This window comes from Simochromis diagramma, unplaced genomic scaffold (genome assembly GCF_900408965.1).
Source record: "Simochromis diagramma unplaced genomic scaffold, fSimDia1.1 OVJJ01000293.1, whole genome shotgun sequence".
NCBI lineage: Eukaryota > Metazoa > Chordata > Actinopteri > Cichliformes > Cichlidae > Simochromis > Simochromis diagramma.
In genome coordinates this window covers 3,624,085-3,642,042 of record NW_024386801.1, presented here as the reverse complement: position 1 = coordinate 3,642,042, position 17,958 = coordinate 3,624,085, and the positions used below count along the sequence as shown (strand labels likewise).

Genomic DNA, 17,958 nt, shown 5'->3' with positions numbered 1-17,958 from the left:
AGTGCACGTTAGATGTTTATCATTCCATATAACCCTCTTTAAAAGACTGAGTCCAGTGAATGTGCAGACCCAGAAAGGCTGAAGCAACAAAGCAAATAAAGAAGTAGAGAATGTGAACAAGTGACACACTTTAAAACTGCCTCTTCGTCAAGCTCTGCAGCAGTTTCCCACATATTATCTATTTTAACTTCAACCAAGGGTGAAACATTCCACTAAACCCTTTAACTATTAACTAAAGTGCACTCCAGCACTCCAGTGTTATTCTCATCACAAGCAAAGCCAGACTCGACATAATACCACACAATTAAAGATGGATGAGACAAAGTGGCAGTGAAAAGCCTCCACAGTTAGTCATCATCTCATCCAGATCAAATGCCACGAGTATCGTTTGACCCGCACTTATTTTTTTAAAAAGCTTGAAGAAACTGATGATCTTCTGTTTCTTAAGCTGCACTTTTTTCACAAACCCCTAACATGTGCACAAATGCCGATGTGGATCTTTTTAATTACTTTTTATTGTTATTGCTGTGGGAGGAACTCCTTTCAGACACTTCAGACAATTTAATGAGAACTACATGACGGCGCTGGCAACGTTCTCAGCGTGGTCTTGTAAACAAACAAGCTATGTAATGAAGTCTGTGTTTCTGAGTGACCCCAAAAAACACTCTGTTTTGGCATTTCTGCGCTGCAGCATCTGACTTGTCAATGAATGTAGACTGGCACCAATGAAGGAAGCTCTCGTGCATATACTGATAATCACCTGTTTATAGATTTCTGAAAACAAGATGGCATTTTCTAATGTAAGTGGCCAATATTTATCTGTTGCTTTTTATCAGCTTTGCTTGGGATTACTTTTTAAACTTGCAGAAAGTAGGGCACCTAAACATCTGTTATTATCAACCCCGAATTTGGCAATCACAGCATTTAATTTCTTGTCAAATTAATATGGTCCTATTAGGCGTGTGTCGTTAGATCAAAAAAAAACATTTAAGGTGAGTTTCAAAGCGTTCTTCGCAGAAAACCCTACCTGGCTTTTACAATGTGTTCCTGGTGAACCCATGAAAAAGGTTACACGTTTGGTATCACACTTGCAACAGTGCAGCCGGCCAACGCTGGCGAGGTCTTGGACTGTCCTGCACATATTTGACATTTAAATGTCTGCCAGCCTCGTCGCTCTGCTTTGAATTATCTGCACTCTGCAGTAAAGTCAAAGCAAAACGTCGCATCCCACGTGGGACATAGATGATACAGAGACTTTACAGACTGCTTGATTAATGACTACAGTTAATACTCCTATGATCCTCCGCCACATGTGCTTAACAGCACAATAACATGCATTTTTCATTTATTTACAGTTTGTAACAAAAGCAAGTGAACGCAACACTGTAACTGATTTAACATAAAAGCAGCACATACAGGTACGTGCACTCGCTTGTTGCAGCCATCCTGGGCATCGGCGGGGATCGTGGTTGCTATGCAAACGAGTGACAGCAAAGCTGCAGCCGCATGGGGCACGGGCTGCTCCGCTAACGTGGCGATGAGGGGTTTACTTGAGGCAACAAGCTAGTAAGGTTAGCTGCTACCCAACGAGACGGCAAACCAAACACTCAGAATGACGTTACTATAACCACTGAACGAATTCCTTCATATGCTGCGACGATGAGAAGACTAAAATTACAGCGTGGATGCCACGAAACGCGCAATTTTTTCCCTCATTTTGTTATTCAGCGCTATCAGAGCTAACTAGCAGTTAGCTCATAAAACATGGGTTAGTTGTATAGATACAAGTAACGTTGACTAAAAATAGCAAGTTGTGCTTAGCGGTGTGCTGTAGTAACAGAAACTCACTCTTTGTCGATCAGGGAAACGGTCATGCACTTGCTCCTAAGCTTCTTTTCCAGTCCAGCGTCATAGCACGGTGCTGTATGGAGACAGCTGGGTGGTTTAGGGGGGCAGTAGGTGGGCTGTGACGGACGGTTGGAGAACAAGTTGCTCGGTTCCTCTCAACATGGAGAGTGCGGAGTGGACTGGATCATCTGCTGCCCGTCACACACAGGGAGCTATGGCGCCACCTGTGGCCGTAGCAGCGTACAACACCAGCTGCATGTGACCTACAAGATAAACACCGGCACACATTTCCGCTTCAGATTCAGTTTCACGTCTGCTTACATTTACTATTGTCGAAAACGCTTGTACACAAACTGGGACCAGTCAAAACGGACAAACAAAACTTCATAAGTGGGAATTTCCTACTGACATATACATTATGTATTACGCAATGTGAGTTTTTAATGAAGTGTATTACATAATGTAAACATACTCCATGTAGAAAATAAAAATGTACAATCATAAAATAAGTTTACATGCAATATCAGATACTCTTTAGGCAGCACACTGTTCCCTGCCAGTGTATGTCATTTTGTTGTAATAAAATGACAGATGAAGACTTTTACTTTTGCGGGGTTGATGTGTAGCTAATTTCATGTCCCAGAGGTGGGCATTTGAAGTTCATCCAGATCACATATTGGGCATATTTTTTATAAATAAAAATCTAAATGAAATTAGAAAAAATAAAGTATAAGATCTATACATGCTAATCTGGTTCGATCTCAAATCTAGAGTCTCAGTTCATCAAGATGTTGCAGAGAGAATTTTAGCATTAAATATTCATATTAGATAAATGTAGATAGTAAAGATAAAGACTCTCAGACTCAGTGAAGTGTTCATATAGCTTGGCAGAAAAATTATAAGAGCAAACATTTTCACACAATTTTTTTTATTATAAATGTATAATTCATATTTGCACATACAGTTAGGTCCATATATATTTGGACAGATTTCCCAGAATGAAATTCAAATGAAACAACTCAAATGCACCTTAAGTGCAGACTTTCAACTTTAATTTTTTGGGTTGAATAAAAACATTGCATAAAAGTGTGAGGAATTTTTTTAACGCAATCCCTTAGTTTTAGGGTTTTCAAAAGTAAATCGAGAAATTAAAAGACTAAGAATAAAAATTTCATTTCTAATACTCGAAAGCCCTTCGCTGGTATTGACAGCCTGAAGTCTTGAACTCATGGAAATCACCAGATGCTGGGTTTCCTCCTTTTTAATGCTCTGCCAGGCCTTTACTGCTGCAGCTTTCAGCTGGTTTTTGTTTGTGGGCCTTTCTGTCTGACGTTTAGTCTTCAACAAGTGAAATGCATGCTCAATTGGGTTAAGATCAGATGACTGACTTGGCCATTCATGAATATTCCACTTCTTTGCTTTAGCAAACTCCTGGGTTGCTGTATGTTTTGGGTCATTGTCCATCTGCATTATGAAACACCACCGAATCAATCTGATTGCATTTAACTGGATTTGAACAGACAGCATGTCTCTGAACACCTCAGAATTCATTCAGCTGCTTCTGTCCTGTGTCACATCATCAATGAACACTAGCGTCCCAGTGCCACTGGCAGCCGTGCACACCCAAGCCCTCGCACTGCCTCTGCAAATCTAGCCTAGTCCAACCTAGGCTTTCTATTCTTGAGACTTATGTGTGGCTTGCAATTGCAGTGGAACTCTGGATTTACTTTCTTGCAGTCTTCTCTTTATGTTAGACTTGGATATTGATTGGCCACTTGGTTGTGAAGGGATTTCTCTTGACCAAGGAAATGATTTTGCCATCATCCACCACTGCTGTCTTCCATAGACATCCAGGTCTTTTCGTGTTGCTTGGTTCACCAGTGCTTCCTTTCTTTCTCAGAATGTACCAAACTCTACATTTTTCCACTCATAATATTTCTTGGATGTTTTTCTTTTCTTTTCTATTTTTGCATTTTAAGGATGGCTTGTTTCACCTGCACGGAGAGCTCCTTTAACTGCACGTTATCTGTTCACAGCAAAATCTTCCAAAATGCAAGCACCACACCTCAAATTAACTCCTAAACCCTTCATCCAATATCAATGTGGATACCCTCAAATGAAAGCTGGGAGTCTGCACATTATGTCCATGTCCATTAACTATATTCGGAAAATGTCTTAGTAAACAGGCAAAAAGCAGAACTTATGTCCAAATATATATATGGACCCAACTCCAATCCCTGGTCTTTACATAGAAATGGCCATATTTAAACTGTAGTGAAAAAGAGTGGTCTAGTACCTTTGCCTAGATCAGATTACAAATATTTCATTTTCTCTTTGCTGTTGTTTTATATTCAATTTCAGAGAAGGTTAGAAAAAACATCCTAGTGTAATCCATTATGGTGGATTTGTGGCATATAAGCATTTGAGGTCATTATTAAATTTGGATCACCCAGTTATCTTTTGTTCTATTTTAATTTTCCAATTGCAGGTCAGGATTTATGTTCAAAATGGGGCATTCAAATGCCAGATCTACTTTTTAAAAATCGAACTTATGGACCTGAGAGGCATGAGACAGAAATTATGTCGGGAAGTGGGGGAGAAAAAAGTAGAAGCCTGAGAAACTGCAGGCCTATTTAAGCTGACATGCTGAAAAAATCTTACATTTGTAGAAAAACAATGCTGTGTACAAAAAGTGGTCTTTTAAACCACCTCAATACTGTACAAAGTCTTGCAACAGAAGGCCTGATGTGCTGAGCAAAGTCTCCTTGTGAAAAGCTTTTTCCTTACAAAGTAAGAAACAGACATGGTATTATTTATTCATCCGTTGAGGGTGCACTTATCTACCTGCAACCTCAAATTGAATAATTCAAAGGTGTAACACCTCAATCCTGCTCTGTAGCATGCAGTCATGTATTGTGTTGGTCCTTTTGATCCTTCCATTTGACTCAAACAATTTGGAAACTATATACATAATGAGTTTATCAGACATGCTGCAGTAGCTGTGACACAGTGTGCAGTTTGTTTATTTTCTGAGTGATGAGCTTTGTAAATAGATCCAAACTCACAATTGTCCAGAGGTAACATTAAAGCAAGCATATGAATCTTTAATCATATTGAAGCTGAGGGATTTAAACAATAAGAGGAGTATTACGCCCCTATTTTCCAGAATTTATAATCCCATTTCATATGACAGGTTAAAATGTATACAAAATTTGAATCCTTGCCTTTTTCTATATATATTTTCACATTGTACCATCAAGCATCATATAAAATATCCTAAAACCTTAGTAATTATTATACATATTTTTCATTTAAAACCCAAATGCTTAAAATAGCTTTAAATACACTATGATAAAATAAAAATACGTTTTAAAAAATATCTACAGGCGTACTCTTTTATTGAATTATCTTTAAAAAAAGTGAAGTATCTGCCTCATGGAAAATCCTGCCCTTTAAGCCTGCACTTCTCTCTTTTAACATCACAGTATTTCCATACAAGGATCGGATATGTAGCAGGAAGTGACATAACATTACAGTTTCCTTGAGGAATGCACAACGTAGAAAATAACGAAAAAAAATGGACTAAGTTCGTCAAAGTACAAACACCATAGATGCTAGGAACATGTTTAGTTTAATTGAGTTCCTGAGCTTTTTATTGAGGCAAGTAAAATTGCAAAAATAAAATTGTAATAAAAGTATTGTATGTATAAAGAAATAATCCGAACAGTCTACAAAGCACTGGCCAAAATATTAATGCTACTGAAAAAAAACATCTCCATAGTAGACAGTGTAGAAGACAAATGCATCCAGTGCATTATTCACAATACAGTGCATACATGTGCAAAAGGCTCCTTCATTTAAACACATTGCAGAGTTCATGTTGGCTTAAAATATGCACAAACAGACAGCTGAATTTCAGATGTCTGTCTTTTCCATTTGAAGACATAAGAGTGCCACCTATTGGTGAACTGGTGGAAAAAACTCTTTAAAAGGCACACAGTCTTCATAACAGCATTTGTTTTATACAAGGCAAAGGTTATTATAAGTTTTTCCTGATCAAAAATACCTGTACAGCATCCATCACACTACCTGAGCAAAAAGATCTAATCATCAGTGAGTCATATACAGTATTAAGAAGCATTTATAAAACATCTGAGCAATACAAAAATATACAATTATAGCAAAGTGTCCAAGACACATAATCCATTATTGCAGCTCTACGTACAGTTTCGTCCACTGTCAACATTCATAAATCTTAACAAATAAATATCAAATAATCTGAGTTTGAATCCAGGAAGCTAGATGACTGTTATCAAAAGCCTAAAAGGTATAAAAATAAATCCAGGAAAATGTGCTCACAGCCTCTCCTTCACAGATATTTGCTCAGTTTCTTTCTAAAAGTGAAGAGAGATGGAAGAACTGATGGACTTCTGGGCCTATGCGTTGTGGTATCCGTTTTTGGGAGCCCCCTTATTTGGGCCTATATTTTCATAGATTGCCGCGGTGTTTTGGTAGATTAGATCCACATTGGTCCCCGTTCTCGACCGGATGATGTCCAAAGCGCACTGGTTTAAGAACACATACTGGTCCTGCACATATATCAAATGCAAAAGTTCATTGAGATATGGCATATCACTCATCACGTCAAACAACACACTACAGTGAATGTGAACATTCCTACCTCTGTCTGCACCATAAGCGGTCGGTGCATGCGCAGATCATGAACAATGCCGAACACATCCACTGTATTTTCTCTTTCAATCTGGAAAATCAGTCTGTCTATGGCTATAAAGGTACCTGTGCGCCCCACACCAGCACTAATCATAAAGAACATAGAAACACAGATATATATATATATATATATATATATATATTTGAAAACAGGTCACACTGGATAAATACAAAGTTGTGGGTGTATTTGCATGTGTGCTCTGTCAAACCTGCAGTGGACCACTGTGGGAGAGTGTTTTGAGTACTGGTTCATGTGCTCTCTGACTAAATGTCTGAAGCTGATGAGGAGCTCTGTGGTTTCTGGTACCCCGTGATCTGGCCATGCTGTGAAGTGGAAGTGACGAACTGCTCGGGTTTCTGCTGTTTTCACCTGAAGGACAAAACAGCGAAGCACCTCAAAACAGCTGAAGATCCTCAAGACACAATAACACATACTAGTGATGGGAATTCCAGCTCTTTTTAGAGAACTGGCTCTTTCAGCTCGGCCCACTGCAAACAGCTGGCTCTTTTGGCTCCCAAGCGGCTCTTTAGGTTGTTTTGTTGCTTTAATTAATTTATTATCAATAACAATATAAAGTTATGCACAAAATGAATTACTAATGTAAAAAATAGTGTTTTTATTTATTTATACATGTTTATTATATAAATATGCTTTTATTTATTCACTTCACATAAAATGTAAAAAAAAAAATTGAAAACATATAAACATATAAAACATATTACAAAAAACAACTATTTACAATTCAACTTTTAACTATTTAAATTTTCAGCTTTTTCTGTTTCAACAAATTTAAAGTGAAAAAACACAAAACACTTCAAACCACAACACAATAAAATATAGAAGATGCCGCAATTGCTGGAAACTGGAATTGGCTGGGCCGCGCTATGAATTATGGGATAGGCTGGGCCAATTCCAGTTTCCAACTATGGCGATAGCTACTTAGTTTTAATATTACTTTCTGGCTCACAAAATAAACTTAAGATAAGGCAAGAACGTAGTTGTGTAAACTTCAAATATCTGCTCGGTTTATCAAGACATCACATATTGGCAAAAGTGCTCCGACCTTTTCATCTTAATTTTTTTTCTCCCATGTCCCTCGCAGGGCTCGGTAAGAGAGAGGGAGGGTAAGAGAAAGGAAAAAAATGAATAAATAAATAACACGGCTCGCGATAAGGAGCCGGCTCCCATCGTTCACTTCAAAGAGCCGGCTCTAAGACCCGATTCATACTCGACTGATACATCACTACCACATACCTCAAACGGTAACTGGACAACATGACAAAAATGTGTTGCAAGGATTTATGTTTTAAAGCAAAAGCAAAAGTGCCTTTTTACGACAATCAAAGATACAAAGTATTAGTTATATAGATGTAAACAGAGAGAACTTCAGTCAACACTGACCTTGTTATTACCATAGATTTGTTAAGACATTGGAAAGTTTAATAGGTAGTCTATTTTGGTTGCAGGACGCCTACTGTAAATCATGTTAAATATTCAGGGACCATAGGGTTTTCCAATCTAAAGGTTTCTCCCTTTCCTAAAAATACTTCTGAAAAATTATAAATATTTATTACAAAAATAATTTACAAATATGGATATATGCTGTATGAAGTATGCTTCCTTCCCATTGTTACCAAATGCTTGGTGATAGGGGGTCATGTAATTGTTGGGCTTTCTTCTATTATTGTAGTATATTTATCTTTAGCACTGACACTATATAGACAAAACAATATTGAAACCAATGTGAAAACCACTCACATTTTTAATGTCAAAGTCCCTGAGGGTCCAGTCCTCAAGTGTTATTTCAGAGGTTGCTTTTACAATGATGTTGTCACACCGCTTGGTACCAGAACTCCAATACTGCTCACATTTTACCTGGAAAGGAAATGTTTTAGCTTTAAAAAAAAAAAACAAAACCCTGCAAACATTGTAAAAATAACATTTACATAAAAAAAAAAACACTGTAAAAACATCTATCGTTTCATTTTACGCTATCATTTATTTCGTGGTGTTGCAAAATAAAAAGTTTAAGGCAATATTTTTTCAACGTTTTGTGTCACTGCAGTGGCTATACAAGTTCTCTCTTTCTCTTATATTTAATATAACCACACTACAGACGGAAAAGAGCACGTTTTTACGCGTTGTCGTAGCAACAACGACGGTAAAACCATCGCGTGTCTGCTTGTTTATTTTCCATACAAACCTTTCACAAGAAAGCTCAAGATCCTGTTGAGACTTTTCAAAATAAACCGAATCACATGAAATAGTTTGCAGAGTGTTTACGGATGAGAAGCTAAAAAGAGCTGTCAGAAGCTAAAAAATAAACCTTAAAACAGGCTTTTCACCGCAGCACGCCGTGTAATAAATACTCACAAAGAAAACGGCAGCCATTACAACTTATGACTAAAAATGTGTCGTTTTATGCATCTGTTAAAACACTCGACTCCAGGTACACGACGTCCAGCTGTAAACACTTCACGCAAGTCGCCCGAGATTCACAGAATTTACAGAAAATGTTAAAATTTTGTGATTTATATCGTAGTCGGGACGATAGATGTATTATATCGGGATATGAGATTTTGGTCATATCGCACAGCCCTACTAGAGCTACAGGGGAACATCACATGACTGTATAGAGCGTTATTAAATTTATTGCCAATGCAATCATATGGCACATTGACTTCTGAGGACATTTTAGACGGCACTCATCATCAAAAAGGTTGCCGACCCCTGGTATAGATGGAAACATATGAATAGATCACAGGGATTCTAACTTTTTCCTCAGCTGTATTGTTTCATTCTTGGCTTCTATTAGACTCATTCTGAATGATCAAAATAACCCTCGTTTATCTGACACCTGGTGTTGATACTACCCATGTCTTAAACGGTGTCCCTTCGTGGTCACGTTCCCTTTATGACAACTTTCTTCTGATTAGCTGTCCATTGCAAACAAAAAGTTTGGGCAGCAAGTGGGTGGGATTACTGTGGTCACATTGATATCATACAGGTGTATAGAGTGGGGTTATGTAAACCTGCCATTAAATTACAGCTTACATCCACCAAGATCAGATGATTGAAGTAGCAGCAGGAGAGGAAGTTTAAGGGATCGGATTACATTATTCGATACAGTAATTTAGGTCAGTATTGGACCGATTCAGACACGTAATATCGGATCAGTCTATCCCTACTGTAAACATGCTTGTCCTGCTAGTTGTGGTGTTTTTGTTAATACTCACTCGTCCCTGTTCATTACAGCGTGTCAGCATGACCAGAGTCTGCACATTCTTCTCCCAGATCATCCTCCAGAAATCGTTGACCGTGGTGGGTAAAGGACCTTGAGCTGCAATAAACTCCTTCCTCGAGTTGTAACCCTGCCAAATAAAATGTGAGCTCAACCACATGAAACAGCAAGTTGGATTTTTCTGAGACGTTTTTCAAAGCAGAGTTTACATGAAGGCAGAAACGTTTAACAAATGGCAATGTCAAGAAGCAAAGTTATATTGCTCAGTAGGATGCTTGCTGATGCTGCAATGACTGTGGCAGAGAGCTGCCTCAAAAAGTGTCAGTACGCACCGGCATGTAGTTAGCATTGATGTAATCATCAGACGGACTTCCATGGAGAATGGAAAGTTTCACCCTAGAAGAGTCATCTAGGAGGTGAACAAGAGGGTAAATGAAATGTAAGAGATGAAATTAAAGGGAAATGTAATGAGCATGAAAGGAATTAAAAATTATTATTGTTAAAAAAAAAGTATTAGAAATTATTTTCCTACACTGTTATGCATTAATAGATGCATGCTATTTTTTGGTTCAAGGCACAAACTAAAACGGTAGCAGATGCTGTAAGGCAGGCAATGATACTGTTTAAAGAGTGAGGGTGTTATGGTCAAAGCAGCAGAGATGGATTTGTTAAAGTGACTCACATGGAAGCACATTGTTGTAGCGATTCTTAGGCTTGTTCTCCACATTCAGTGCATGTAACTTTGACTGAGCTGTGCCAACAACCTTCAGGTCCTTTAAAATACAGAGAAAAAAAAGTTGGTGGCTACATGTGGAGTACCAGAGAAGCAAATGAAACTTTTTCCGGGTAGTTTTTCTTTTTTTTTGCCCTTTGCATTACATTTCAGTATTATTTTGGCTCATTCTGGTAACAGTAATTACATTTGATTTTGTTTCAGTTGCACCTCTTTTCATGATGTCTCTTTTCAGGCAGCAAAAAGCTTTTGGAGCACAAATTGTTAAAATAAGAAATAAAAATAAAAATGTTCTACTATGAATAAGTATATTTACAAATCAAGAGTCAGTTAATATATTCAGTTTTGGGGATTTACCTCAAATTCTTCTGCAAAGCCACAGTTGGAGTCTGCTCTCTGCTTCTTGTAATAAGCCTCAAAGTCCTCCACACTCACGGCCACACTTCTGCTCAAACCAAAGTTTAGGCAAGAGTGATAAGGTGCTTTCAGGAAAGAATTAATATTTGGAAGATATGCTGAAGCTTTGAGAGTTAAAAAATGTTGTACTTACACTTTGGCTCTATAAAAAAAATGCAAAAAAGAAGAATAAGTAGCAATTAGAGGAACAATTGCTGTCTAACTATATCATACATACAGTACAACAAAATGATAAAAATACAAATTTTACCTTAAAGATTGAATCTGGATGTCTGGTGATTCTTTTTTGGCTAGCCTACAGGAGTAGATAAAGTATATAAACTGTAAATATAGAATTTATTCATATATACGGATATTTAATGAACATGTTTTTATCACTGGTGATAGTGGCAAACCTTTTCCAGTAGATAATAAAGGCGATGAGGACACTGAAGAGAATGAGAAAAACTGCTACTGATACAGCAACAGCAATAGTAGTGACAGCTACAATGTTTGGAAAAAATGTAACAGAGAAATGAAGATTTCATTAGGCATTCGTAAAATTAGAGTCGTTAAACATCCTTGGATCAATCTGTAGTATGAAACTATTGTGTGTGACACCATTCGATTGCGCCAAGCTAGCAGAATTTACTGGCATGGGCAGCTCTTTGATAAAAAAATAAAAGTGTACTATCAACTACAGCTCAACAAACAAAAGCAGTCACAGACAAATGAATGCATAGATGTTTTTGAGCACCATTAAGGAAAAAGGATTTTATTAGGAACTGGTATTTTCTATAAAAGGCTTCTCTATGTATCTCAAACTCTAGTTTTTAAGTACATTAGAACACTAATATTATTACACAAAGCCTTACCTATGCCTGTTGAGCACTCGCGATACACAGGAATGCTGGGATTTCCATGGCTTAGAGTTATCACAGTCACATTATATATAGTATTGTGGTTAAGGCCAGAAATGGTATAATTGCAAGATGCAGTTGCACCGATGTTGTTTCCATTTACAATCATCTGGAAGCCAGTGTGTTGGCCATGGGGTGTGGTACATGACAAGATGATTTGTGCAGTATTGTCGTTTGGACCTTGACAGTCTATGATTGTCACTGGGCTTGCATCTGTAGCATGAAACAGAAATAAGGAAAAAAAACAGAACACCTCTAATGAACAAATCTGTCAGTTCTATTAAAGTATAATATTTCTATCAAATATCTAAAGAAAATACAAAATCTGTTTTTGACAAAATTTTATTTTGTCAAAAACAGATTGTTCAGTTATCTTTTGGTGACAGTGGAATCATCAAAATTACATTTTTCACATGTAAAAGATAGGTGACAAAATTTTGCAGAATTATTACTTAGTGTCCATACTTGTGCATTTGGTGATCATTACTGGTGCACCCCATGTTTTATCAGAGGTCTCTGTGGTGACATAAATACTGTAGCACTGACCAGGTTCCAGGTTAGTGATATTATACATAGTTTGTGTAACTATGAAGTTCTGCATTTGGGAATTAGTTTGATTCCAGGACAAAATGTATTTATAGCTGTTCTTGTAGTCAGGTGGATTGGTCCAGTTGACTGTGATGTGTGTCTCTCCTGGAGTGGCCGTGAGCTCCTGCACTGCCTGTGGTCCTGTCCGACATTAGAGAGATATTAAAGTTAATTCATACAGTAATAATGAAAGAGGAGACTGCCCAAACTTCTCCAATACTTCTTTACAGAAATGAAAGCCTTACTTGTTGTGACCATGTAGACATAAACCGTCTCACTCTGGAATCCCAATTCTCCCACAGTTTTCACAGAAATGTTGTAGGAAGTCCCAGAAGACAGGGAAGAGATGTTCATTCTGGGGTTTGTGGTATTTATATTGTTGGATTGCTGGGATGACGTGTAAGTCAGCAGGTAGTAGAAATTAGCACCAGTCATCAGAGGCGCCTCTATCCATCGAGTTTCAATGGAGCTCGTTGTTTTATTCAGGATCTCAATCTGCCCAGGAGGGTTAGGGACTGGAGGAAGGGGGATGCAACATGTTACCTTATGTAAGTGCTCACTGTTTTAATTAATTTTGTTTTACAGTTGTTTAGTGTAGTGTCAAATTAAACTTTATCAGTAACAGCTAAATTCTCAAAACCTGCTGAGGTAAATGAAAACATACATACATATTAACATAAATGTGACTACACTCAAAATTGAAGACATTTATTCTACTCACGAGTGGCGTTAGTAACAAGTTCAGATGATGCATTGAAGGGTCCACTTATTGTGGTTAACATGACGCTGTACGCCCGTCCAGCTGACAGGTTTTGAAACTGGTACGGTGCAGTCAAATTGTTCAGGGATTGAATAGTTGTATTACGTATTAGCTGCAAACTGTAATGCTCCACATTTCCTTTAGGTTTCGTCCATGTCACTGTGATGGAACTATTCGAATGACCTGAGATAGTGGGCTGTACTGTCTCGGGCTCTGTTGATGTGATGAGAGAACAAAGGATTAAAACATGTCAACAATGATAGTCTGACAAAGAAAACTAGAAATGGCAGCTGAGTCGTACTCGTGTACTGAGAAGTGCAGACTGTTTGTCCTTCAATGCCATTTGCTGCCATGACAGAAACACAGAAGGTACAGTTGGTCCCAGGGTCGAGGCCTGAGATCTGTATGGTTTCTTGTCCCAGGGTGTTGTTTTTGTAGGCACAGCCTGATGTAGCAACTCGATATTTATAGTCATCCCTGTACTCAGCTGGCTTCGTCCAGTTCAGATTTATAACAGTTGTGTTTATGGTTTCAGCCTCCAACTCAGTAATACCGTATGGCCCTACAAACACAGGAGGAATTATTATTATTATAATAACAACAGCAGTATTATAGGCACATGAACAGCACTTTTCTTATAACAGCTCTCTTTCACTGGAATAATGATAAACTACCCAAGCTCAGCTTTTGATGGTTGCTGACTTTGGTTGTTTTTACTGATTTAGTTTGAGTTTAGTATCGTGGATTTCCAGGAGAAGCAGAGATTCTGACAACATATACTGTACATACGTGTGAAGTAAGACACTGTCACAGGATCTGCCTGAGTGCCATCTGCTGTCAGTGTAGTGACAGTGAAGTTGAAGTTGCTCCCAGAACGAAGATTTCTGATTGTTGCATTTGTTATGTTCACATTTAATTTGTTTACAATAACATTGGACTCGTTGGTGACCTGCACCCAGTAAGAGTAGCTTAATTTGCTCTCCTGCTGTGCCCACACCAAGGTCACTGCATTTGTAGTTATTTCTGTCTGAGTCAGATTGGATACAGGAAATGGTCCTGAGAAAATGAGACAGATGAAAAACCTGTGATTGCTGCTACATGTTCCTCACACTCAGAGGAAAAAGAAATACGATAAATAGTATTAACAATATTACTATTTTAGAAAAAGGACACTTGCATTACATCTATGTACTCAGCATGTCGTACACAGACAATTGATTCCAAACATTTTAAAATCTGTCTGAATGACATTTTGTTGTCACTACATCCCAAAAAAGTAAACAAAACAAATAAAAACAAACAAACAAAAACAAATACAAAGTGTACCAGTCAAAATAAACTCTATCCTTTTTCTTTCACTCTGACAAACTCAATAAAAATAAAATAATAAAAAAAATCAGGAAAATCCACCATAACAATCACAATCTCATCAGCTGTATGTCTACTCACTGGTATAGTTTACTGTTGTCACTGATGTACTTTTATATCCCATCACACCCACAGTAACAACAGAGATATTGAAGGGGCTTCCAGATGGGAGGTTTCCCAGCAGGAACCAGTTGTCTTTTGTCACAAAGGTGTTGTTAGTGGTGGTGACACTAAAGTTGTATTGATTGTGGTTCATGTCCTGTGGAAGGGCCCAGGTGAAGTTGATGGAATTAACAGTCTGAGATTGCACTGTGATGGAGCCAGGAGGGTTGGGAACTGAAGAAGGAGAAGGATTTGATTATTTGATTGATTAATTCAAACAATACATGTATTTTTAAAATAGGTGTTGATAAAAATGCTGAATATACAATTTGAGGTAGAAGTCAGATTGTCAATGAAACTCACAAGTTGCGTTGCAGACACGTGAACTGTTACTCTGAAAAGGTCCACTTTTGGTGATCAACTGGACACAGTAAATTACTCCTGGTGTCAAGCTCCCAAAGACTGTGTTTGTAGTTTGATTGTTTACATCCGTGCTGTTCACTAACTGTTCAGCACTATCTAGCACAACACTGTAACTGGAGACCTTCCCTGTCACCAGTGTCCAGCTCACTGAAAGGCTAGTTGTGGTTCCTACGGCTGTAATGTTTGAGACTGCTTCAGGCACTGGATAAAAAAGAAGATTCAAATTAAATGAACATTAGTATTGGACTAATAGAGGCTGAGTAGTAACACAAAGAAAATGTCGACCAAATTACTTGTTTTCTGACCAAAAACATGTTTAAAGATTTACTTTTAGAAGTTTATATAACATCACTAAAACTCTGATAATGTTATATTTTGGCTCGGGGTTGAGACCTTTCACAGAAAGGATAGAAACTAAAGAGCAAAGGTATCGAGCTAACGGCTACTGATTGTCAAACAGGGAGGAAAACTTTTTATGAAAATTGTAGGCTTCAGCTTTACTGAAGCTTCTATATCTGCCTGCGGTGCCTGGAACTCTTTTCTCTTATCAGTTCCCCTTTAAGAAAAAAAAATGCTATCCATATAAATAATACAATATCACATATAACCAAGCTCTGACAGTCTGTTGGGGATCACTATAAATTGCAAGATGGATTAGGAAGACTTGACTTTGAAGCACATTTCAGAGATTTTTAAGACATACTTGTGTAACTCTGTGTATTTTCCTCTGTGGATTTGACCCCTGCTATAACTGTGAACACAGAAAATGTGTACAGCTCTCCAGAGGTCAGTTTATAGAAGGTGTACGTCTCATTCTTTGTCGAATCATTCTTTATCTCGCTGCCACTCTGTCTCGCTATGACCAGGTAGGAGTAGGAAGGCTTGTAATCGTTTTGTCTGGACCACGTTAGCTTGATGGAGGTCGTGGTCACACTCTCCACTGTGATGTTGGTCACAGGTTTGGGCACTGTAGAAATTTGCAGTTTGAAGTATTCAAGTGACAAAACACAGACCAAACAGCACTGATACTTCAACAGTTTGACTGAGTTTATATCTTAGTTCTTACTTGTGTAACTGAATCCCTTCTCCACCGTAGATTCACTTCCTTCTGCAGCTTTTGTTCTGACTGTGACACTGTAGTTAGTTCCTGGGTTTAGATTCGGTACAGAAATGCTGTTATTGGTGATATTTGTTGAGTAAATAAGTCCTCCTGTGTCATTGTAAGTGTCAACTAAGTATATGTAATATGATTTGACCCCCAGTGGATTTGACCAGTTCACATTTAGTGAAGTAGTAGATTCAGGGCTGACTATTAGATTCCTCACTGGGTTTGGTACTAAAAAAAAGATGACAAATTGGAAAACAATGTTAAACAACCGAAGTTAAATGATTTGCACTTATTACATCAAAGATCCATGTTACATGTCATACCAAACTCTTCACACCATATTTCCTCTCTATATCTAAACAATAAACTGTCCAACACTAACACTCATATTATATGTTGATTAATATGAAGTGTTCTTAGGTGCTAGGCAGTAAAACCACGCATTAAAAACAGACAGTCTGACGGCTTTGTTTTTCTCTTTGTTGTACTTACAGGTAAAAGAAGAATTCTGAACAATCGTGCTGCTTAAATTTCCAGGTCCAGTAGTTTTTACTGTTACAGTGTATTTGGTTCCAGAGTCAAGGAGTGAAAGCAAAGTGTTATTTTGAGTGGAAGCTGTGTTTTGACTGAGATCACCCACAGCCTGATAGGTGATACTGTATATGATGTCTGGAGCTCCAATCATTTCATCAGGTGTTGCCCACTGCAGCTGGAGTGAGGAGTTGCTCCGGCTACTAAAGATGATGGACCCAGGAGGTTTGGGAACTAAAGGGTACAAATAACACCATCTTAAAGTCATTTTGCTATTTTAAATAAGTACAAAACAGTTCAGTCCCATAAAAATGTAATAAAATAAGTATACTCCTATGTTTCCAGATAGGATGCCAACCTTTATCTACACAGTTACAAAAGGGATCAAATAATTTCAATGTGATGTTTTTTTGTTGTTGTTTCTGTTTTTAACTGTTTAGGTGTTTCTGCATAACGCACTTAAAAACAGCAATTGAATATAATATTTTTGTACCCAATTTAACATTTATTATCACAAGAATCTCATTATTCATGTTTGAAGCATTCTAATGGTATCCACAGTTGTTCTCAGGGTCTTCAAAAACATGGTGATAAAGAAAAGAGATTAGGTTGTTGGACTTACCAGTGGCAAATGACACCTGGTCAGATGTATTCCAGAAGTTTCCAGCAAAAGCAGTCACTGTGATATTATAGAGTCTCCCGGGTTTTAAATAGGTGAAACTGGTTGTTGTGGCTCCTGTTTGACTGGAATTTGTAAACACTAAGTTTTCATTGGATATATTGACCTGATAATAACTAATGTTTCCTCGAGGCAAAATCCAGCTGATGTTTAAGGTGTTGGTTCCTTGTGTAACACTAATGTTCCCAGGCTTTTCAGGCCCTGTAGAATAAAGATGTAAATGGCATTTTAATAACACAACAAATGTCCAAATGTTTGGACAGCTATACTGTAAATATATTTTAAATTCCTTCACTACTCGAAATTATGGATAAGGCATAAAGTGTAGAGCTTTAATTTGAGTAGGTTTATATTAACATTTAAAGACGAAGTTGATTGATTTTAGTTGTTTCATTGTTTAGGGGAGTTTAAAAGTAACGACACAAGCGGCTACTTGACTTTGCAGTTTAAGCTTCACCTTCATTTAAGTCATAAAAATTAGATAAAGACAATCTGACTAAAGATCAGCACTTTTACAATCTCATCCTCT

At 37.6% G+C, this 17,958-nt stretch overlaps 2 protein-coding genes across 12 annotated transcripts in view; both read right to left on the bottom strand.

Annotated features, from left to right (window-relative positions):
* osbpl5 (oxysterol binding protein-like 5) overlaps window positions 1-2,048 on the bottom strand; it is a 45,708-nt gene extending 43,660 nt beyond the window's left edge. Inside the window, exon 1 of the mRNA XM_040025210.1 lies at window positions 1,849-2,048. The gene's annotated coding sequence lies outside the window, so the exon portion shown is untranslated. The remainder of the gene's footprint in view (window positions 1-1,848) is intronic.
* Window positions 2,049-4,844: 2,796 nt separating this feature from the next.
* LOC120729536 (receptor-type tyrosine-protein phosphatase eta-like) overlaps window positions 4,845-17,958 on the bottom strand; it is a 49,177-nt gene continuing 36,063 nt past the window's right edge. For 6 of the 11 annotated variants that reach the window (XM_040025199.1, XM_040025197.1, XM_040025203.1 and 3 more), the window contains 23 exons: window positions 17,373-17,630; window positions 16,712-16,984; window positions 16,178-16,447; window positions 15,815-16,078; window positions 15,052-15,312; window positions 14,668-14,922; window positions 14,008-14,274; window positions 13,520-13,780; window positions 13,180-13,431; window positions 12,704-12,973; window positions 12,336-12,599; window positions 11,826-12,083; window positions 11,367-11,454; window positions 11,222-11,266; window positions 11,105-11,113; window positions 10,912-10,999; window positions 10,504-10,594; window positions 10,154-10,230; window positions 9,817-9,951; window positions 8,339-8,455; window positions 6,789-6,949; window positions 6,530-6,665; window positions 4,845-6,437 (listed from right to left, as the gene is read on the bottom strand). In XM_040025199.1, the coding sequence (XP_039881133.1) occupies window positions 6,285-6,437; window positions 6,530-6,665; window positions 6,789-6,949; window positions 8,339-8,455; window positions 9,817-9,951; window positions 10,154-10,230; window positions 10,504-10,594; window positions 10,912-10,999; window positions 11,105-11,113; window positions 11,222-11,266; window positions 11,367-11,454; window positions 11,826-12,083; window positions 12,336-12,599; window positions 12,704-12,973; window positions 13,180-13,431; window positions 13,520-13,780; window positions 14,008-14,274; window positions 14,668-14,922; window positions 15,052-15,312; window positions 15,815-16,078; window positions 16,178-16,447; window positions 16,712-16,984; window positions 17,373-17,630 (4,253 nt within the window). In that variant the 3' untranslated portion in view covers window positions 4,845-6,284. Of the gene's footprint in view, window positions 6,438-6,529; window positions 6,666-6,788; window positions 6,950-8,338; window positions 8,456-9,815; window positions 9,952-10,153; window positions 10,231-10,503; window positions 10,595-10,911; window positions 11,000-11,104; window positions 11,114-11,221; window positions 11,267-11,366; window positions 11,455-11,825; window positions 12,084-12,335; window positions 12,600-12,703; window positions 12,974-13,179; window positions 13,432-13,519; window positions 13,781-14,007; window positions 14,275-14,667; window positions 14,923-15,051; window positions 15,313-15,814; window positions 16,079-16,177; window positions 16,448-16,711; window positions 16,985-17,372; window positions 17,631-17,958 lie in introns of those variants that run through there. The other 5 variants (XM_040025205.1, XM_040025204.1, XM_040025201.1 and 2 more) reach the window with 5 other exon arrangements.